This window comes from Colletotrichum navitas (assembly GCF_030913465.1).
Source record: "Colletotrichum navitas strain CBS 125086 chromosome Unknown LY79scaffold_12, whole genome shotgun sequence".
NCBI classification, from domain to species: Eukaryota; Fungi; Ascomycota; class Sordariomycetes; order Glomerellales; family Glomerellaceae; genus Colletotrichum; species Colletotrichum navitas.
In genome coordinates, this window is record NW_026850558.1 from 473,729 (window position 1) to 494,478 (window position 20,750).

At 55.6% G+C, this 20,750-nt stretch overlaps 7 protein-coding genes across 7 annotated transcripts; 2 read left to right on the plus strand and 5 right to left on the minus strand.

Annotated features, from left to right (window-relative positions):
* Positions 1 to 401: 401 nt before the first annotated feature.
* LY79DRAFT_63144 (large conductance mechanosensitive channel protein) lies at positions 402 to 1,523 on the minus strand. The gene is made up of 4 exons (XM_060562180.1): positions 1,221 to 1,523; positions 844 to 1,041; positions 573 to 717; positions 402 to 490 (listed from the first exon to the last, which is right to left on the minus strand). Exons 1-4 carry the CDS (start codon positions 1,397 to 1,399, stop codon positions 428 to 430), a joined length of 585 nt encoding a protein of 194 aa, XP_060417277.1. The 5' UTR covers positions 1,400 to 1,523; the 3' UTR covers positions 402 to 427.
* A 668-nt stretch (positions 1,524 to 2,191) lies between these two features.
* LY79DRAFT_588090 (SUR7 protein) lies at positions 2,192 to 3,168 on the minus strand (the record flags this gene model as incomplete). Its single annotated transcript, XM_060560866.1, has 2 exons — positions 2,192 to 2,700; positions 2,757 to 3,168. The coding sequence occupies 2 exons, from the start codon at positions 3,166 to 3,168 to the stop codon at positions 2,192 to 2,194; spliced, it is 921 nt and encodes a 306-aa protein (XP_060417278.1).
* Positions 3,169 to 4,724: 1,556 nt separating this feature from the next.
* Positions 4,725 to 9,956, plus strand: LY79DRAFT_667420 (multidrug resistance-like protein; the record flags this gene model as incomplete). Its single annotated transcript, XM_060563370.1, has 13 exons — positions 4,725 to 5,864; positions 5,941 to 6,157; positions 6,209 to 6,951; positions 7,004 to 7,177; positions 7,227 to 7,392; positions 7,456 to 7,815; positions 7,872 to 7,995; positions 8,057 to 8,128; positions 8,185 to 8,235; positions 8,291 to 8,355; positions 8,409 to 8,574; positions 8,636 to 9,643; positions 9,719 to 9,956. 13 exons carry the CDS (start codon positions 4,725 to 4,727, stop codon positions 9,954 to 9,956), a joined length of 4,524 nt encoding a protein of 1,507 aa, XP_060417279.1.
* LY79DRAFT_679121 (tafazzin) lies at positions 9,834 to 11,673 on the minus strand (the record flags this gene model as incomplete). The annotated part of the gene is made up of 2 exons (XM_060564513.1): positions 9,834 to 11,430; positions 11,576 to 11,673. 2 exons carry the CDS (start codon positions 11,671 to 11,673, stop codon positions 10,074 to 10,076), a joined length of 1,455 nt encoding a protein of 484 aa, XP_060417280.1. The 3' UTR covers positions 9,834 to 10,073.
* A 2,831-nt stretch (positions 11,674 to 14,504) lies between these two features.
* Positions 14,505 to 15,809, minus strand: LY79DRAFT_63296 (uncharacterized protein). The gene is made up of 4 exons (XM_060562205.1): positions 15,712 to 15,809; positions 15,239 to 15,538; positions 15,042 to 15,115; positions 14,505 to 14,899 (listed from the first exon to the last, which is right to left on the minus strand). Exons 2-4 carry the CDS (start codon positions 15,387 to 15,389, stop codon positions 14,663 to 14,665), a joined length of 462 nt encoding a protein of 153 aa, XP_060417281.1. The 5' UTR covers positions 15,390 to 15,538; positions 15,712 to 15,809; the 3' UTR covers positions 14,505 to 14,662.
* Positions 15,810 to 18,402: 2,593 nt separating this feature from the next.
* Positions 18,403 to 19,462, plus strand: LY79DRAFT_63427 (uncharacterized protein). The gene has a single exon (XM_060562228.1). It carries the CDS (start codon positions 18,621 to 18,623, stop codon positions 19,251 to 19,253), a length of 633 nt encoding a protein of 210 aa, XP_060417282.1. The 5' UTR covers positions 18,403 to 18,620; the 3' UTR covers positions 19,254 to 19,462.
* A 712-nt stretch (positions 19,463 to 20,174) lies between these two features.
* LY79DRAFT_577422 (uncharacterized protein) lies at positions 20,175 to 20,588 on the minus strand (the record flags this gene model as incomplete). Its single annotated transcript, XM_060559880.1, has 1 exon — positions 20,175 to 20,588. The coding sequence occupies one exon, from the start codon at positions 20,586 to 20,588 to the stop codon at positions 20,175 to 20,177; it is 414 nt and encodes a 137-aa protein (XP_060417283.1).
* Between the last annotated feature and the right edge of the window lie 162 nt (positions 20,589 to 20,750).

A 20,750-nucleotide genomic window follows, 5' to 3' on the forward strand; every position in this document is an offset into this window, starting at 1 on the left:
GAGCTCCCGCCGAAACGATACCCGGTGTCTGAGGGGCCGAATAAGGTTTCGTCGCCGGGGCTGGAGATGACAGGCCGGGTAGACGGGACTGGGGAGCAGCTTTGATAGATGGACACCGCTTGGTTGCCGGATAATCTGGACGATGGCGGTTGGTGACAGTCACCCGATATCATTGACACCTCTATTACTTTGCTTGAGAGGTAATTCTTTCTTGAGGAAGTGTGGAAAGTCTCCCTCGAGACATCCCTCGACTCAAGAATGCTGTTTTGAAAAAGAAAAAGAAAAAAAAGCACACGAACGCTCTCGCACTACCCCTGACAACACGTCTACCATGGCCAGGCCTCTATACCGTCAGGTACCTTATACACTATTCTAGAGAAACCCTCTTCTGACTTCTCAGATGCTTGAACAAATGAAGACGCTGGAATCACTGGGGAACCCTGTCCTCGCGACCATCCTGCCAGCTGGTGCAGTTGACGCAACGTTGCGCCTGTCAAGAAGTGTTAGTCATTGCTTTGCCATTGCGTCCATAGCTTCCAGTGGAAGCACAAGGGAAATGCACTGAGACTCGCCTTATTGCTGATCCGCTTTCGACAGTATCTGCATTTAACGGTATGCTTAATGATCGGTTCTGGGGAGAAGAATTGGAAGACGTGGGCCAGGCCGTAGAGGGAGATTCCGATGCAGAGGAATGACACGAGTTGGTTGAGAAACGAGCTACCGTCACATGTTAGCCGCGACATTGGCCTTTAGATTGCTGTGCTGGTTTTATGGGACATGGTCCAGGAATGAAGTTGGGTTTCCAAGCGTGATTTAGATAGAGAAGGCAGATGAGGAACTCACCCATAGGCCAGGACAACGGCACCGTCATCCTTTGCGCGCTCGAGGGTTGTGTACCCGCTCTGGGTGTAGTTGGGGCCGCCCTGGAGGACGGCAAACTTTTGCTCCATGTTGCGGTTGAGAGGGAGGATGACGGAAATGGGGGGCATGATGATGTTCTGCACAAAATTGTTGACGAGAGTGGTAAAGGCGGCGGCGATGCTGCGGAGGGACAAGTCAGCGAGCTGTTCACGGGATACGTCCCCCATTATGCGTCTTGGCGATTACGATAGTCTTATATAACCCGACCCGGGGGAAACCAGAAGTCTTGCAGAGTCTCCAATACGTGTGGTGCACATGATGCCGCATAGTCCGAGGAGACTCGGGACGGGAACACCCACATCAAACCAAAAGCGATCTCGAGGATATTGCCCTGCAAGGCAAAATCAATGAAGCCGTCCCAGAAGCGGCGAGCCTTTTCCCGGCCACGGCCGAGGAGCGATTCCTCCTCGCCGTTGTCGCTGTTGCCTCGCATGTTGGACGCCGAGGAGATGCGGTCTGCGAACGGAAGGGAGGGCATGTTGAGCGTTGCTCCTCCGACTCGGCTCTTGGGAGAACAAGAAGAAGAGGAGGAGGAGGAGGAGGAGGAGAGGGGCAAAGGAAGTGTGCGATGGACGATGAAACAGTCGCTGTAGACCAAGGAAGTATGAGTTTGTCGGCTTGTTGGAGGCTGTAGGGGATGAGAGCAGTTGGGCCGAGTGTGATGTACGTAGTTGAAGAGTGGGTCGAGGCTGGGCGGCGGTTGCCTGTTTAGGGACGCAGGGGGAGAATGACGTGTCCCACAATTCCGGGGTGCAGGACACTGGAGTCGTGCAAGGGGGCCAGGGTTTTCCCGCAAAAGCTTCTCTGTAAATACCTAGATGGATGGGATATGGATGAAGTTGACAAGAATGCATCGGCGAGTATTCAGGCTGTTGGCGGAACGAAAACGGCATATGACGAGTGCGTCAGATTTACAAAGCTTCCTTTCACATGGCGTAGGCCGATTGAGAACAGCAGAGCAAGCTAGCCCTCAATACAATCAATCACGTATTGGTTTTAACATTTGAATATTGTACACTACGATGGTGCATTCTATGGATTTGCATGCTTGGACAATGAAATGGTATCTCGGAGACAATGAAAAGGATCGTAATGTCGGAAATGGCCGTGGTATGCCAGATATCCGGCCAGACCTGACAAAGGTATCGTTGCAAAAGTAAAAAAAAGGAGAAAAAAAATCAGAACTGCTTCCGCATCTTGTGTTCCCAATCTGCGGGAATAGAATGCACACTGATGGCTGGTTTACTGTATGGTTACCAGACTCATGCCCTCAGAAGCTGCCCTTCTGGTGGCGCTTCTCGGTGAAACCCCGTCTGCGCGTCGATCGCCTCTCGAGGCAGAACTGTGTGGCCCAGTAGATGGCCGCCGCGAATATGACGGCGAAGGCAACCCAAGAGATGATCATGAACTTCTGACCGGCCTCGGCCGATATGCCGATTTCCTCGCCCACGTCCGTGATCTGCTTGGCGCCCTCCTTGGCGCCGATGGTTGTGATGAGACTGCCGGCGAAGAGGACGAGGGCTGAGAGGATGGCGAAGACGAAGTTGGTCAGAGTCATGCGCTTCTTGAAGCCGAGGAAGAAGGCCGCCAGCGCCCCGAGGATGGCGAGGCCCGAGAAGGCGATGCCCAAGACGTAGAGAACCCAGATGGCGAGGAGGAACTTGTTGACTTTGTCCATGGTCTCCTCGATGGTGTCGGGCCAGTTGAGGTCGGCGAGGCTCAGGCGCAGGGGTCCGACGGAGAGTTCCTGGTCCAGCATCTTGGTGAGGTTGACGTTGGCTGGTCGAAGGTTAGCGTTGCGTCAAAGGGTCAGGACAGCGTGCGGGTGTACTCACGGCCTGGAGACGGATGGGTGCAGTTCGTGACGTTGAACCAGGCGTTGGACACGGTCACGTTGGGGGCAAAGTCGCCCTGGCACACGTCCATTAGGTGCAGCGAGTACCACTCGGAAATGCCCAGCTCGTCTGCGAGCCGGTCGGCAACGTCATTGGCCAAGTCGTTTAGAACGTCAGATACGCGGTCGCTGATGCCGTCGACGAACCGGTCGAGGAAGCCATCCGTAGTCGAGGCGGGGTCGGCCTCCTCGGTGGCGGTAGGGATCAGGTTGTAGCCCAGGGTCGACATGTTGAGCCGGACGACGTCGTAGTCCTCCATAAAGCCCTGCTTGTGGCCGGCGAAGAGAGCCAGGAAGGAGAGGACGAAGGCCACTATGGACAGAACCAGCGGTACTATGACGGTGAAATGCATGCTGCCGGTATTGAGAGACGTTTGGCTCTAGTTGGACAAGTGGAAGGGAAGATGGGTGGTTGTTTGAGTAGACGAGTAGACAAGCAGGGCTCACAACAGGCCGTGCGATGCAAGACCCGAGATATCGAGAGGTGAGTAAGAGGTACTGCCTAACTATTATTGTCGACAGCGACAAGCGAAAGCAAGAGTGTCTAGAAGTCGAAACCATGTGTCAAACGGCAGAGGGTCCTGGTCTTAAAGGGAGAGGAGAGCAAGCAAACAGGCTGAAAGCCATGGGTGAATCGCAGCCATTCATATTTCCAAGACGCTAGAATGGCAATGATGCAATCGAGAAGATCCTGGTTGACTGGGCGTGAAGGAATGCATCAATGAAGGCGGCGGTCAGGAACAAGGTCGACTGACTTGGGGGGGGAGGGGGTAAGTTAGCCATGTTTGCATGGCTTGTCTCTGTGGAGACCGCCAAGCAAAGAGACCCTTACAAACTCATAATTTAAAAAAATAAAATAAAATAAAAAGGCAGAGAGGGCAACATCATCTCGCGCGCATCTGGGGCGGGAACAGCGCAGCAAGTCTTGTCGAGCCTGACGTGGCCAAGGGTGTCGTCGCTGTCCAGGCCGTGTGTGGATGCAAAGACGTCCAAGTTTGCGTCATCGGTCTCGCTTTCCGTCCTGAGCCACCGCATTTCTTCCCCCGTTCGGGCCTCCACCGCCGCCGCCGTTGGCCTGGGACCCACCTGGGAAGCCCTTTCTCAAGGCCTAGGTAGCCCCATCTATCCGTACTACCTAGGTAGGTTAGGTACCTACCTACCTTTCAAAGTAGCTAGGTAGGTACGTACTGCCTACTGTACCTTACCTACCTACCTCCGGCCCTGTAGTCCCTAATTACCTGCCAGGTGGGTGGTCGTCCATTGGATGACACCGAACAAAACCTGTTTGAACAAGAGGCGGCGGCAGGGTTTGGCAGCCGCTCGAGACCCTAGAGGGTCCAGCTTGTAAAGTTGTTTACCGCCTGTGGCTTGTCTTTCCTGTATATTACTGGGTAGGTACTGTTATGTGCTTGTGGCCAATCGTCCATTCGTTGCTTGCTTGTTCCAGGGATGCAACAGGAAAAGTACCTATTACCTACAACAAAAGATGGGTTGAGTTTATCCCATCTTGGCGTGTTCATCCAACCAAGGTGCGATGTTCTAGTTAGTACAAGACGGTCTTCATCCACCGATGATGGCCGGATTTGCTTCTTACTGCAACTGCGAATGGCTTCACTTCACTGATCGTCTCCTACGTACTCCTTCCTTAGCAGCCACGCTCTTGGAGGCCAGCGGCCGAGTATTGACATCTGACAGTTTTTCTTATTCGGATCCTCTTAATTGCTGTGCTTATTCACCTTCCTTAATCGGACAAGATCTCAGTCAGGGGTGAAGTCTTCAGGTGCTGTGCCGTAATCCCGAATGGCCTTTAAAAAGTCAGACCTGCCGCCTGCCAGTTTCGGGCGCGATCCTCTTGCCTTTCTCCCCCATTCTTGCACATTCACCCATCGCGCAGCATCCAACACCAGCCATGAACGTCTCATCCTCCATCGGATGCTCCCCGACAGCCGACGACGCCTTCGGCCCCATCGTGCAGGACTGCCGCGACGGGTTCGACTTTACCCTGACCTTTGAACAATGCCTTTTCACAATCCTCCCTGCTTCCCTCCTCTTGCTTGTCGCACCTCTGCGCCTCCGCCACCTCAGCAAGCTCCCCCGTGCCGTGGCCGACGATGCCCTCCGACTAACCAAGCAGGCTGCCATCGGCATCCTCGCTGTGCTACAGCTTGTGCTCGTAGCGCTGTGGGCAACTCACCGTGGTGCGGGACGCCTGCGCACCGTCTCCGTCGCCGCGTCCTGCGCCTCATTTGCCGCCACCGTCATGTTTGGTGGTCTCTCGTACATAGAACACGCGAAGAGCCTTAAGCCTTCGTCCATCTTGAATATATACATCTTGGTGTCTTTGGTGCTGGACGGAGCAATCCTCCGCACCGTATGGCTGTCGCACTTAAGCGTCGCCATCGGCGCCGTCTTCTCCGCGTCCTTCGCGCTGAAGGCGGCTGTCATGATCCTCGAGGCCCAGGGCAAGACCCGGCACTTCGCCGGCGCCGGTCGGCCGTGCAGCCCCGAGGAAACCAGCGGTGTCTACAGCCGCGGTCTCTTCTGGTGGCTTACGCCCCTGCTGCTGACGGGCTTCCGTCGTCTCCTGAAGCCGTTGGACTTGTTCGTCCTGGACGAGTCCATGTCGGTTGCCGTGTTGAACGAGAGGTTCTGGCTCTACTGGAACAGGTCGTCGTCCCCGGCGGCCAACCAGTCTGACGGATCGCCTCCTTCACATCGTCACCGGCTCATCGGGGTCTGCGTCAGCACGCTGAAGTGGCAGTTGCTGGCAGTCGTCCTGCCGAGGGTCTTTCTGCTGGGCTTCACCATCTGCCAGCCCTTGATCCTGAACCGTTTCCTCGAGTTCCTGCAGAATCCCTCCGAGGACGTCAATTATGGCTACGGTCTCATCGGCGCATACGGTCTCGTCTACCTTGGAATTTCCATCTCGTCGAGTTTCTACTGGCACAAGGCCTTTCGGTCCCTGTCTATGCTCAGGGGTATCTTGGTGGCTGCCATTTACTCCAAGACGACAGAGCTGCGAGTTGCACCCGGAGATGACTCCGCGGCGGTAACTCTCATGTCAACCGATGCAAATACGACCCGCACCCATTGATACTTTGGCCCCATGCTTACAGAGTGTCTAGGTCGAAGCCATCATCCGCGCATGGCGCGAGGTTCACGAGTTCTGGGCCAACATCATCCAAATCGCACTTGCAACATGGCTTCTCAGCACACACATTGGCTACGCAGCTTGTGGCCCGATCATAGTCTCCGTCGTCGCTTTGCTTGCCACCATCTTCATTGCTCCCGCCGCCCAAAAGTACCAGCTGGTCTGGGTCGAGAAAGTCCAAAAGCGCATCGGTATTCCTTCCCCCTGCCACGGCCTCGCACACCGCGCTGACTTGTGCAAAGGCATCACCTCGGCCATGATTGGTCACATCAAAAGCATCAAGATGTCGGGTCTGACGCAGAAGCTCTCTCGAACCTTGGCGGACCTTCGGCTTGCAGAGATGAAGGCTGCGACCCCCTTCCGCGTCATTGGCGCCGTCACTTCAGCCATCGCGCAGGTGCCCCTGATGCTCTCGCCGGTGGTCGCATTTGCCATGTACACTACAATCGCCTCCGAGACCGGGCAAGCTCTTGATGCCACCACATTATTTGCTGCTTTATCCCTGGTCATCCTGCTCGCGAGCCCCCTTTTCTGGATGTTCGAGGTCGTCCTCGACATGAGTGCGGCTCTTGCATGCTTCCATCGTATCGAAAAATATCTGTCCGCGCCGCCTCGCATCGAGTATCGGTCTTTTACTTCAAACTTACAGTCTAGCGCACAATCCATGGAAACGGATGAATCTTCTCAAGATGCCCAACTTCAAAATTTGAAGCATTCAGAACTCGTCTTAGGAAAGAAGCCAAGAGGAGCGGCGACTGTTATCATGAACACTGTGTCACTCAGCTGGAAACCAGATTCCGGCCCTATTCTGGAGAGTCTGGACTTTGAGGTTCAAGACGGTCAGCTAGTGATGCTCGTGGGGCCAGTTGCATCCGGGAAAAGCACCCTCCTGCAGGGTCTCCTCGGCGAGTTACCTCACGTTACTGGAACGATTGAGCTTTCTAGTCACCGTGTTTCCTGGTGCGGGCAGAGCCCCTGGCTCACCGTGAGCGCGCCCATGGTTCATTGCATGGTGCCGAGGCTGACTGGCTGTGTAGAATGAGACTATTCGAAAGAACATCATTTGTTTCTCCGAATTCGACGCACATCTCTATCGGCAGGTTCTGACGGCCTGCGACCTTGAAAAGGACCTCGCCCAACTCCCGGAAGGGGACCAGACAGTCATCGGTAGTAAGGGCCTCGCGTTGAGCGGCGGCCAAAAGCAGCGCGTTGTAAGTGAACCCCCAAAGCGGCCTCAAACTTCGAACTGACGATGTCCAGGCTCTTGCTAGAGCTGTCTACTCGCGGCCACGGATCGCCTTGTTTGACGACATCTTTAGCGGATTGGACAATAAAACTGCTGATGCTGTGTTTCAGCGCGTGTTCAGTGCCGAACGAGGCATCCTCAGAGCTTGGGGAACATCAATTGTCCTAGCCATCCAGTCAGGTATAGCTCCCAATCACGAATAAGGAGGTCCGAAGTAGACATGTAGCTGACGAAAGGTCGAAGTGAGCTTTCTGTCGAGGGCCGACATGATCATCACCCTTCAAGGTGGCAAAATTGCCGAAATGGGAAGCTTCGACGACTGTCAAAATACAGAAGGCTATGTCAGCAGTCTCATCGCATCCGAATCCCACGACAATGGCAAAGACGGAGAAGACATCGTTCGTAGAGAGACAACCGCCGATGAAACTACTTGTCTAGTTCCGGCCAAGAAGAAGACCAAGGCCGTGCCGGAGGGAGAGGATGAGCGGCGGCAGCTGGGCGACTGGAGCGTATATGGCTACTACTTCGGCACCATCGGTGCCCTCCTCGTCGTCGTCATGCTCTTCCTACAGATGACCTGGGCGTTCTTTTCGACATTCCCGAGTAAGCCGCATCCTTCGCCTGAATTCTTCGCGACCTCGCTGACAAGAACCGCTAAGCTGTCTGGCTGAACTTCTGGACGGACGCCAACGCCGAGGCTCCAGGTCAACGCGATGCCTACTACCTCGGCGTCTACGCCGCTTTCCAGATCGGAGGTGTCTTAAGCTTTGGCGTTCTCATTTGGTAAGCTCGCAGCCTGATCCATTCAAGTAGCCCGCCACTCACATCGACACTCGATCGTCAGGTTTGTGCTTGTTCCGATCGCAGCAAGGTCGGGAATCAACCTGCATCAAAATCTTCTAAAAGCTGTCATGCAGTAAGTTCTGCTCTCTCCTTCCGAATCACGAGAAACAAATCTGACTCTTGCCACAGTGCTCCGCTGTCCCTCTTCACGAGCACAGACATCGGGTCCCTTACAACTCGGTACGCATCGAAGAGTCAACCTGCAACCCGCGTTGCCGCTCTTAACATATTTTAGCTTTTCTCAAGACATAGGCCTCATCGACCGGAGCTTGCCCTTGGCATTGGTGGTATCCCTTGCAAGTAAGACAATACAGCGCCTGTGGCCTCGACGCAGCTGACCTAGGTCATCACAGGCTTCTTCACCTGCATCGGGAAGGCTTTCCTGATAGCATCGGCGTCATGGTACATTGCCATCAGCTTCCCCGTCCTGATCCTCGTCTTCTACTATATCCAGCGCGCCTATCTCCGCACGTCCCGCCAACTCCGTCTCCTGGACCTTGAAGAGAAAGCCCCGGTCTAGTAAGTCACTGAACCGATCTCACCAAAAACATCCTTTGAACTAACATAACGAACTACTTAGCACGCACTTCCTCGAAACCCTCTCGGGCCTTCCGACCCTGCGTGTCCACTCCCTTACCAGCCCCTCCATAGCCCACTCCCACACCCTCATCGACCGTTCCCAACGGCCCTTCTACAACCTTCTGCTTACCCAGCAATGGCTGACTCTCGTCCTCGATCTCACGACTACCGCCCTCGCCATCCTGGTCGTCGGTCTCGCCGTCCGCCTGCGCGCCACGGTGTCCGTCGGCCTCACGGGCGTCTCCCTCGTTCAGCTCATCTCCTTCACCGAGACTCTCAAGCTGCTGATCCAGTTCTGGACCTCTCTCGAAACCTCCATCGGTGCCGTGGCGCGCATCAAGAACTTCTCCGAGAAGACCACGGACGAGGTCGAGGACGATGCCCTGAGGAGGTCGGCGCTGATGACGACAACCCCCGAGGGATGTGGCCCGGTGGCGGAGACGGACGTGAACGGCTGGCCTGGCAGTGGTGCCATAGAACTCCGTGACGTTTCCGCCTCATATGACGTGGCGGGCCAGAGCGACGGCGAACAATCCGCCGCGACGAAGGCCTTGGACGGGGTCTCTCTCTCCATTCGCCCCGGCGAGAAGATCGGCATCGTGGGCCGCACGGGAAGCGGCAAGTCCTCCCTCCTCCTTGCCCTCCTCCGTCTCTTGCCGCTGTCCTCCGGCACCATCTCGATCGACGGGGTGCCTCTGCACTCCCTCCCGCTGCTGCCCCTGCGGTCGGCCCTCATCGCCATCACCCAGGACCAGTTCGTACTCCCCGGCACGGTGCGCCAGAACCTTGACCCCGTCGGCGTCGTCGTCGTCGGCGGAGACGACGCCGTCATGGAGTCGACCCTCGCGCACCTCGGGCTCTGGGAGACGATCCGCGAGAATGGCGGCCTGGACGCCGAGTTCTCCGAAGAGGCACTGAGCCATGGACAGAGACAACTCTTCTTCCTTGCTAGGGCCATCCTGAGAAAGGACGTCGGGCGTGTGGTCCTCCTGGACGAGGCGACGAGCAGGTACGTTTCCGCTCCTATTCCCCCCCTCCCCCCGGTTTACTCTCGGAAGATGGCAGTGCGCTAATAGAAGACCAGTGTTGACACCCACACCGAGAAGACAGTCAAGGACCTCATCCGCGGGGAGTTCAAGCATCACACCGTCCTCGCCATCGCCCATCGCCTGGACACGGTCGCCGACTTTGACCGCGTCGTGGTGCTGGACAAGGGCCGCGTTGTCGAGGTCGGGAGTCCCCGGGACCTCTTGCGACAGGCCGGTGGAAGGTTCAGGGAGCTCTGGGACGCGAGCAAGCAGGGCGGGAGACGCGACGCTTAGGCTTAACGAAGAAGCCCTTGCTCACCCACACAAGACCGTGCTCTGGTTTTTAAGCACGGGTCCTACTTTGTTTTTTTCCCTTTTCTCCTCTTTGTATTAAACTCGATTCTCTGTCATCTAGCTCATGGACGGCCACTGGGCATCGTCTATAGCATCACTGTCCACATTGATGAACCTCCCTTTCCCGGCTCTTTGCGCGACAATGTACTTTTCAACCGACCTGGCCGCCTCGGCCGCCGCGCGGTACCTCTCGGAGTCCACAATCGGTGTATCCTTGCTCACCTCGTACCCGTACCTCAGTTTCAATGTTGAGACCTTGCCCCAAGGCCCGCCCCAGTCGACCTTATCCCCGTCGACATTCGCCATGAGGGCCTTGAACCACGCCCCGCAGCCCGTGAGGTCGAGATACTCGAGCCCGTAGAGGCACTTGCTCAACTTCCTCAGCAGGATGACGGCCTCGGACCAGTCATTGTCGAGAGTGTGCGCGTACGCCCCTGTGCCGGAGTACTGCTGCACCACGCCCTCGGGGGAGACGATCGTGGTAAACTTCGCATTAGGCGTCATCGACGGCTCGGGCCAGTACGCCAAGCTCAGGTGTGTGAGCGTGGGCAGCTTGCCCGCGAGGGCGAGGAGCTGCCTCCAGGATACGCCGGGCCCACCGTCCTGCCGGTAGACGCTGGGGGCGACGGCAAGGCAAAGGTGCGTGATGTTGGGCAGGAGCTTCGGGGGCAGCGACGGCGCTTCCGCCGTATCCCAGGAGTCTTGTACCACTTCAGATGCGCGCGCCAGCTTCGACGGGAAGAGAACGTCCGACAGCTCCCGGACGGACATGGAGTGGCCCACCGAGCCCGTCAGGTCAAGGGAGTAGATGTTGCTGTTTAGGGAAACGAGCGCTTCGGCGTCGACCTGGGGCTGCTGATGCTCGCTGCCATCGTCGTACCCCGAGGAAGGAGGAGGCGGAGGAGGTATCAGGATGTTGCGCAGGTCCGCGGCGGACACGCCACCCTCATACCAAACGCCAACGTACCTTGCCAACGAGGCCCTGCTTCGGCTGGGCAACATGTGCAGGTAGTACTGGTCGTAGTCCCTCTGGAGCTCCCAGTTCAGGGCCATCCTGCGCAGGACGATGTCCATCAGACTGCCCTTGTCTGGCTCGTACGTCCCCGGCAGGCCCTGGATGGCCTGGGCACCGCGCTGGGCGGCAGTCGCGTGCGCGCGCTGAGCATGGCTGGACGTTCGCGACAGCCAGCTGCGTGGAGGGGGTGGGCCTGGTGGTACCCTCCTGCCTGTAGTGTCGAATCTCGGGGCACGCCTGGGTGGTGGTGGTGGCGTCTCTGGGATCTGGAGAATCTGTCGAAGGGCTGGAGGGACAGTAGGAGCGGTGGCTTCTGATATTGCTGCTGATGCCGTCGAGGTAGCACGGGGGGAGGATCGACGGAGATCGGCCAAAAGTTCGTTGACGCCCTTACGTTGGCTCTCTGTGTTGCTTCGCTGTCAGTTCCAGGAGCGCGACGTCACGCAGGGAAACTTCGGTGAAGGAGATGGGCAGAGACAGAGAGGGAGGGGGTAGGCATGAGCCAGGGTGTGTGTGGATGAGTGAGTGGAATCGGAGTCTGGACTGACGGGAAGAAGAAGAGGCTGAAGCTGAGGCACCCAATGATGATGGGGCAGTTGACTGCGGCTTCGAGTATAGCGCCTGGTGCCTTTTCTTAGGCATACCCGGGAAAAGTCCAGATACGAGGCGAGGAGGGTGAAAAGCCTCCAGGGAGAAATAGAGAAGGTCTGAAAGAGAGAGAAGGGGGGTGGGAGAGAGGCCGCAAGAGACCGAAAGACTCTACGAGTAAGAGAGAGCGAGGGGGGGTGTGGAGGAGGTGTCGCAATTGCAGAAAGCAAACAAACTTTTGGGGGGAACTTTTGTCGCTATGTACTCCCTCTGTAACGCTGCAGCTAAATTGCATCCGCCTGGGCAGTCAGCAACGACGAGGAGATGAGTCCCGAGATCTATTGCCTGTTAGTCACGGCCCTGTCTTAGAGTCATACTTTGGGCATAGTGGGGTTGTTGCTCACCTAAGAAATGCGCTCCTTCGGGTAAGAACGTGCGTGGCGTGGAGGGGGAACAACGTTACAAACGTCAGTCACGCTGGAAATGGAACAAAGTCTCCGCCATGTTTGTCAGCGTGAGCGGAAGCAAATGGGACCCGCTTTTCAAGGGCTTCCGAACTTTGACAAACACATGGTCTGTGCACACGGATGACGAGGAATGTCACCCGGCCCGGACACGGCAAGGGCCCACACTCCACCGGCCAACCTTCGGAAGGAAACGGACGACTCCCACATCTAGACTCAAGCTCCTTATTGTATCAGACCTCCCTTGCAACAACAATAATCTACCCAGTTCGACAGAGGGGGGATTTTCTGAATCACCACCCTATTGCTCCCAAGCCATGTGGATAATTTGATATGCCCGCCCAAGTTGCTGGTTGTGCACCAGAGCTAAGGATGCCTTAGAGTTTGAGACTGCATCCGCCAGGCTCGTGTGCCACAAACCTTGCCGCTATCTTCCGCGTCCCCAAAGGGCAGCCGAGGAACCCCTGGTCCTGTCACGCCTATGACTTCTCCGGTTGTAAAGGAGCAATATCGTTGGGCGTGCCCTGTGCAAGTATTTGCGCAGAATGTTTGGCCTGCTCTGGTGCTGACGTCTTGGCGAGCAGAATCGGTGCGACCCTCGATTGCAAGGCTAACGATCCATGACCCCATTCCGTGAGCTAAAATGCTTCAGTGGAGCTTATCCAAAGCAACATTCGCGATTGAGTTACCGCCCAACACCTGGGAGCTGTGAGTAATTAGAACTTGGCTGGTCCTGGATGCCAAGAATGCCACTGGCAACGCTGATCATCCGCTCTGTGCATTACGCTTCTGCACTCGTAGGAAAATGTCTTTGTTTTTCTCCTGTGATCCGACACTTTTGCCGAAGATCACCATGCTTGTGATATTCGCAACTCCAGCCTTGTGGCCAGAAAGCGTCTGTGCAATCCTTCAAAACCCATCCCGGACTCGAAGTGTCCTGAATTCCAGCTGCAATTGTCGGGATTTGTCTTGGATCAGGTATGAGGGGTTCCGTACAGTGGTGGCGGTAAGTGGTCTGGATGCCATAGGTATCGGATGCCCGCAGTCATTGGCTCTGCCAATCCAGGCTTTTGCATGGCGTCATTGGCTTACCGCAGCCACGACTTAGTGGCCCGTTAAAGATACCGCTTCCTCTCTTCTCGAGTGAGGGCCGGATCATCTCTGGAGAGTTCACGACGTACAAGTAGCAGCCGGCGGTGTCTCATGTGATCAGACCAGGCGCGGCTAAGAGGTGCTGTCGTCTGTCTCGGCGTAGGGAGAGGGCTGACAGCCGATGGACCCGTCACGAAGATCCCGTCCAACGTTGCATCCACGAAAGACCATCCGTGGCTTAATCCCGGCAGAAAGGCCTGAAACTGGTCTGATAAACAGCGTGCGCCGCGACTGCACACGGTGTTTGCCGCTGAATAACGAGGTTGCGTGCCATTTTGACTTTGTGTGCGTCCGGCAGGATTGAAAGGTAACGACCATGCTGGTAGCCATGGAGAAAGGTATTTGACTGCCTGGTTCCTCGCCAGGGGTAGCTTATACCGACCTGGTGCGAATGGCGCTGGCGATCGACAGGTCTTTTTTCGTGGCCAATCACCATCCTCTACCGATGAAGGGACTTGAAGGGTAACGGAGATGTCTTTCCACAACATGGTCAGGGGCTCGTTCATGGAGTGGAGGTGAAACACGGCGCCCGAGGGCAAGAAGGCCGGCTGGCGGAGCCGTGTACTTGTCCGTTCGGGATTGACAGTCTCAATGGGGAAGGAGAAAGCGAACAAATACGGAAGATTGGGCCCCTACATTGGACAGATCCGACATTACAGCAGAGCCAGAGAAACGTGGTAAACCCACTCCGATCAGGCGGCCGCCTGGGAGGGGTTTTCGGCAAATGCTCAAAGGCAGCCCGCGGATGTTGTGACTTGTGATGATGATTCCAAGGGGATGGTCCTGAAGGAGCCGTTAACCTGTTCCGAGCAGCACCCAAAGTGGTCAGGATCACACAGTGCCTCTTGTCCGCTCTTTGACACGCAATCCATCGTTCTGTCCGCCTTTACGAATGGCTAGACTCGATAAGGACGAGTATTCAAAGCATCGCAATGCATGCTTTTCTGGAAAAAAAGGGCCTGGCACTCGATGGCAAAAGACGATGACCGACTCTCTTCCATATGCAATCACAGATATGTGCACCGAGATAGCCGATCCCTTGCCTCTAACGTGGCAAATGGTTCTAGGACGCGACTGGCATCTGCTGGCAGCCTTCCCTGTGTCACTATGACTTAGGACTACCGGTACCTCATATGGGGGGTGGGGGTAGGGAGGGGGGGGTATCGTTGCCAATCAGTGGCGCAAGACACTCCGTAGTCACGCCACGATACCATATTTCGTGCCCAAGGGGCTCTTTTTGCCACTGGAATGGCGCAGATAAGTCTAGACCGACAGGCCTGTTGCCCCCCTAGCCGACTCATTTCTCTAACCAGGGGTTCACGTTGGCTGGGTTCTCCTTGCGTGAAAGATGAAGCTCCACGGGTAATGGCCTTCGAGGAGTAGAAGCCACAAGGAGTGCTCCTTCGCGGAGCCACACCCAGACACCCTTATGGGTTGACCGCTTCTTTGAAATTTCGCGAGGCAGCTAGCATGTTAGGTCCTTCTGTCGTGAGCCGTGTAGATACGGGAATGGGCGCGTTGAAGGCCAAGGGTCTGAATGTTGGTGTCGAAACCGATGAGACGCGACAAGCCGCTGTCAACTCGGTATCCCAATCAAGGTTTGTTCGCACTGCCATCTCCGGCCTTGGTCCAGGTTCTGAAATGAATGCAGCAAGGGAAGCTAACTGAGAAAAGGCCTCGGTGAGTGTTTGCTCTTCCAACGGTAGCTTCCGAAGCCATCGTAGTATTTGCACAGAGTCATTGATGACCAGCAGCTTGGTATGCGTACTCGGGCTGCTGTCGTCGACTATTGGATAGCAATCATACCTCTCGGGGCAGCAGCCAGCAAAAGTCACAAGCAATCCGTGTGCTATTCATGCCTCGAATTGAGAGGATACGAACTGAAATGCGCGAGGGACCATCTGTTTGGCTCCTGGCCGTCGCTCTGCCAGGAATCCATGGTCTGACGTGTTAACGGGCAGCCTAGACCGCAAATAGGGAACATCAACGACCAGATGACTGACCCGGGAAGTGAGCGATATATTGATGTGCAGAGAAATTGGGACTCGGCAGCGAATTGAAGCCAAGAGGAAACATGTGGCAAGCCGTGATAAGGTGCCAAGAAGGCCCCGGAAGTACCTGGTAGTGCAGGGACCTGGCTGACGGGGAACACATCGCATCTACCACTTATTCTGAACGGTCCTGTTTAACCAGAGAAACATCCGAAACGGGTGTTGTAGAAGAAGCTTTTCTTTTTGTTCGAGAACAGGCAGATAGATGCCTGTCGTTAACCCATGGCGGCGGCTTGCTTGTCACAAGATCGTGGCACCCGGTAGTTGGTGTCAGAAAGTGGCTCGAGCTGAAGGATTGTTTGGATAAGCGGCCGAATCGAGGGACTCGAATCCTGACGAAAGTGATTCGAATGTTTTGAAGGGACAGGATCAAACTTTCGAAAGCTCAAGGGCATCGTCGTCGCCGTCGCCGTCGCCGCCGTCGTCGTTTGCATCCTTCCTCATTGGGTTCAAATGCCCTTTATTTGTCCAGCAACGCATTGTTGACACGAGTGCCAGTACAGGACGGCGAGTCGAGAGGGATGAAGCGAAATAATCCGGCAAGGTAAATGACGATGAAGACTAGAGCTACGTTGGCAGGGAGGCGTGCAGCCCGAGGACGGCGTGATGTAGCATGGTCTGGAGATGAGATATCCTGAGGTTGCAGATTCTGTGAAGACCTCGGGAAGGCAATAGCAGCGAGAGATGCAGCGAGCCAGGAAGACGAGAGAGCGTTGGGCGAGGTCCAGAGGGCAACTATTCAGCAGTAGAACCAAGCGGATATCTGATTGAGAGTCTGTAAGTCGAGGCGGAAGAGGCCGGAAGTCCAGGAGCTTGCTTACCTGGACAGTGAGCGCAGAGCCAGGCACCTACCTACCTACCTAGGTAGGTAGCAGGAGTACCTACCGTCTCCGTCACCTTTCCACTCCTTATCTGAGCCATGAAAGGCATGCTGCATGATCAAGCTGAGAGAATTGAAGATGAAGAGGGAGTAGGAAACACTCGGCTTTGGGTTCCTTCCTCTTTGTCGAGGAGGCAGTAGAGGCAGGTAACTGAGGTACCTGCCTACCTAGCTAGGTAGAGAAGCAAGGTCGACACTGTGTCCACCTCCTCGTTAATTGTAAAGCTGCATGCAAGCCGGACCGCGCAGATGAGACATTGCTATACTAGCCAATAGGAATCTATCCAGTGGTCTCCACTCCCTGACCGTACTGTTTGTCTCTTCGTCAATACACTGTACCTAACACACCGTTGACCCCCCCTCCTTAGGCCATCACTCTCTCCCATCCGTCTTTCAACCCCGATTTCCAACCACACCGGTCATTTGCCCACCTATCTAGATCACTAAAGTCGTTTCGAGACACCCCTCCCCCCAGGCAGGCTTGTTTCCTCCTTTTCCTCACCCTGACGCCCTTGAAAATTCACTGACCACTGTCGCAGCAAGTCATTGATCGATATCTGCTGCATTTGGAAGGCACCAGCCAGGACCTACAGTATACAGAAGGAAGAGAAATAGAGCCCACTGCGGATCTCTTCTGAAGAGCGCCCACATCGCCAACAGCTGTCTTGCATGAGGTAGCTAGCTAGAGCTGCACACCAATCGAAGAAGCAAACAACCCGGATGACAATGCAAGATTTATGCCACCCTCAGCTCATCCAGTTCCCTTTGACCACGAACAATACAGACCCAACGCCCCCCCGGTACCGAGTACCTGCGGCATGTACTCCGTAGTATGTGGCTTCCTGGCCTCGAGATACGAGGCCCTCACCCACGCACCTCAAGCCTTTCAGGACGCGTCCTCGCCGTCGGCTCTGAGCACATCCTCTCTAAGGTTGTCGACAATCGGACGATGTGATCGAGCGGCCAAGTCCAAAGCCAAATGCCGCTACGCCCGTCACGCCCCTCAGCCAGCGAGCGATTCTACCGCAATTCTCCAAATCACCCACCACAGCCCTGTGTTACCACCATCACACCCCCCCCCCCCCCCCTTCTCTCCCTGCTGTGGCATCATGCAACAGCGACTTGCTTACTGCATGTCAGACCATCTCGTCAACAACCGCTTACGCTTGAGGAAGGCCCACCATCAGTCTCCTCCAACTCCCCGTCTGCCGCAAAAGGGACCCTTACATCCGTGATACGTCACATCACACAAGATCCGGTCTATGGAAGCAGGCGAAGAATAAACATGGGGAAAGATGCATTTTACACTTTCCTCTGGCAGACGACGGCGGAGAAGCCGGGAGACGACACTAGGAGATAACTTACCTTCGCAGCGATCGGCGTAGTATGATACGCCCTGTCAGTGCCATGCTGTCAGGCACCGCAGAGGATCCACTGCACCCTGCCATACTATGCCAGCCGGTAGAGTAGTGGCAGCGACAGCAGCATCGGCGGCGGCGGCGGCGGCGTCGGAATTAGCCAAGGAAGGGTACTGCTACCGTCAGATACCAGCGGCCCGATCCGATACGACTGGGCCATACCTGACTATTTGCTTGCTTGCTCGCTTGCTCGAATGGGCGCGTAGGCATGTATATCTTTGTCCGGAAATTGACCCATGGCAGCTGCGTATGCTTGCTCTGCCGGGAACAGTGCTATAGCTCTGGCACATGGGGCCCTCAACCGTCCAATACGTGAAGTCTACCTTGCCAGGCCATTCTCGATAGTCTTGGCTACGAGGTCATCGACGGCCTGGCTAGTCCGGTATTCAGCAAGCCGCGATACGTACACCTCTGAAACAACAAAGTTCGCCTCAATACTCATGTGTAGTGGTGTGCATCAAGCACAATTGCCTGGATCTTTCCGGACTAGTCCACGGGAACTTGCACAAACGACCAATCCAAATAGCGCATCGATCTATATTAAACCGGCTCCGCAGAACACGAGGTGCAGGAGCTGCGCTGTTGGGTCTCAAGATTGATGACCTCTGGATGGTGATCGCCCTTTCTACAGCTTCTTTGGCGGGCTCGACCTCATGGAGTTAGTATCGCCTGTCTTTTCTGCCCTTCTCGGGTAATGCGACGTCTCATTGGATCCCACGGGGAGGCACAGCTCAAGTTTGTGCTATTCCTGCACCGTCATCTGCTGCAAGAATCGATTCGCCTGAAGGGGTGTTGGATACATCCTTCGATGACGCCAATCAAACTAAGCGCGGACGACCTAGGATCGTGGATAGAAATGATCCGATGGCACCCTGTCAACCAAGTTCAGGAGAAACACCAATGCCATTGCACGTGGTTACTGTGTCTCTATCAGCCGAGACACAGCTTTTGACACCGAGTCAACTATGAGCCGCCAGGACCGATTCCGGGGGACTTGAACGTTGTACTGCCCCTACGAACAGACCACTAGAGTCGCATGGCAGGCTTAGGGCCGAAGTCAACCATGTGGATCTCGACCACAATCACTATTGTTGCCAAACACGCCTTGTCGGCGCGACTACGGAGGACGCCAGGCTGCCTTCGTCATCTCCGCCAGCCTATACTTGAGTTTCTCTGGCCGCACACAACGGTCCCGACGGCACGGGGTCAAAGCTTTTTCGAAATCCATCTTCGCGACCATGATTACGCCTTCGGCCAATCCGATGATACTGATGCAGGGTGTTGGTCGAAGCCGAACGTCATGCAAGAAAAAAGGAAGCCCGGTGTCAATGACCGGGACTGTCCGCTAAACGCCTATGACCTACTTTCACGACTGCAAGCTGCCGTTGATAGCGCACTTTCCTGCCAAGGCAAATCCTCTCCCTTTCTCATAGGCTGTCTGTGGCGTTTCATCCAAGCCCATGGCGGACGGGTAGTTGCAGACTTGATGCATAGAAGGGGAGCAGGTCAGCGAGGCTTGGAAGGCGTCCTCCTCCGTTCACAACGCAAGACCTCGACTCACCAGGCTACACGGCGGCGCAGGTCAGTAGACTCTCCACTTCTTAGCTTGAAGATAATTAGTGCCTTGGATCTAAGCCCGAATCCCTCTGTTGTATCATCTCTGGACTAAAAGGAGAGGGAGAGAGAGAGAGAAACGTTGCCTGGGTTATCTACTGACCTTGGCTTTAGGCCGCAATGGCTGCTAGCAGCAGGCTGAATGGGATAGTGACATGCCATCCGGATTGCATCCTCGGACACGATTACAAAGACTTGCTTGCCTGAATAGCCCCATGGATTTGGACCATTGAGAAGCTTGGCAGACAAAGTCGAGTCGTACGGACTCCCACCCCCTGCCCAGAACACCTCATCTCTGATTCCTGGTCCCTTTGCTTAAGGATGGCTTGGCGAGTGGAAAGTTTCCCACCCTGCGCACTCGGTTTCTACACGCCCGGGCATTGTATCCTTTGCAAAAGGACCGCCGAAGCAAAGTAAAGCAGCAGGCCTGCCCGAGAAGCCGACTGGGGGTCTCCTAGAGCTCCCCACACAATTCAATGTGCCTTTACCGTTGTCTCAGAGTCTGCACAACCCATTTGCTCACGCGTGGAGCCCCCCCCTTCCCGCCCTGACTTTTCCGATTTTGTCCTCTTTGCTCCTTGCTCCTTGGACTTATGGCATATCGGCAGTGTGCTTGGGAAAACCCAGCTGTTCTGTTGCTGCTTAGTCTGTGCGACATGTGCCGAGCAGTCAGTCGCATGTTGAGCCTTTAACCATTTTTGTTGCTTCTGTGCAATCTCGAACCAGCCACATCTAGGGGTTCTCATGGCAAGGTATATAGACACCGGGTTTCCGTGATCCTGCACTTTCCCAAGCTTCTCGCAAACCCCACGACTTGGACAATTCCATAGAAACCGAGCAACTAGAGACAGCGCCCAAAAACATTGTCATACACAAAGCCCGGCGGCGGGAAGACGTTAGCATTCTTTACAGTCACCGCCAACATACTACATACCCCCACCGATTCAGTATTCGAAGCAGCACGCGTCTTGGCAAATCAAGCCCGATATTTGAACAACTCGAGAAGGTTGACCGGCAAGAGAAGGAATTTCAAAAACAAACAAACAAAAACAGAGTAAGCCACGCCAACATCTCCATCTCTCATAACTGGCGTTGAGCTCCCTTCGCGGGGAGGGCCATTCCCTGGCGAGTCGTGGGTAGCGAGCGGACCCGAGACGATTTGCACCAGGGGCCACTGGGGAAGATCCATCTCGCCGGCTCCCCCCGCGGCAGAATCCGATTCGCCTCCATTACGGGGCTGCCATCTTGCTAGCCAGGCGGGCCATTCCATTGTCGATGCAACGACGACAGCGCCGTTCGGTGTGGGGAAGCCAGAAGCTAACGGTCGTCCAGGTGTACCTGCTATTCTACTGAGCTCTTCTTCCTGCGAGTAAGTGAGGACGCGTCCCATGGTGTTTGAGAAGCATGTACAGAGGCGACCCGACGGACCTGTACCCAGGCGGAATAGGCGTCGGGGGGGACATGCAGGCGGGACAGCTACTCAATGCGCGTCGTAGTGGACGACGGGCGAGCTTGGCTAGGAGAATTGGCCATTGTTCTGCTGCAGCGCTGA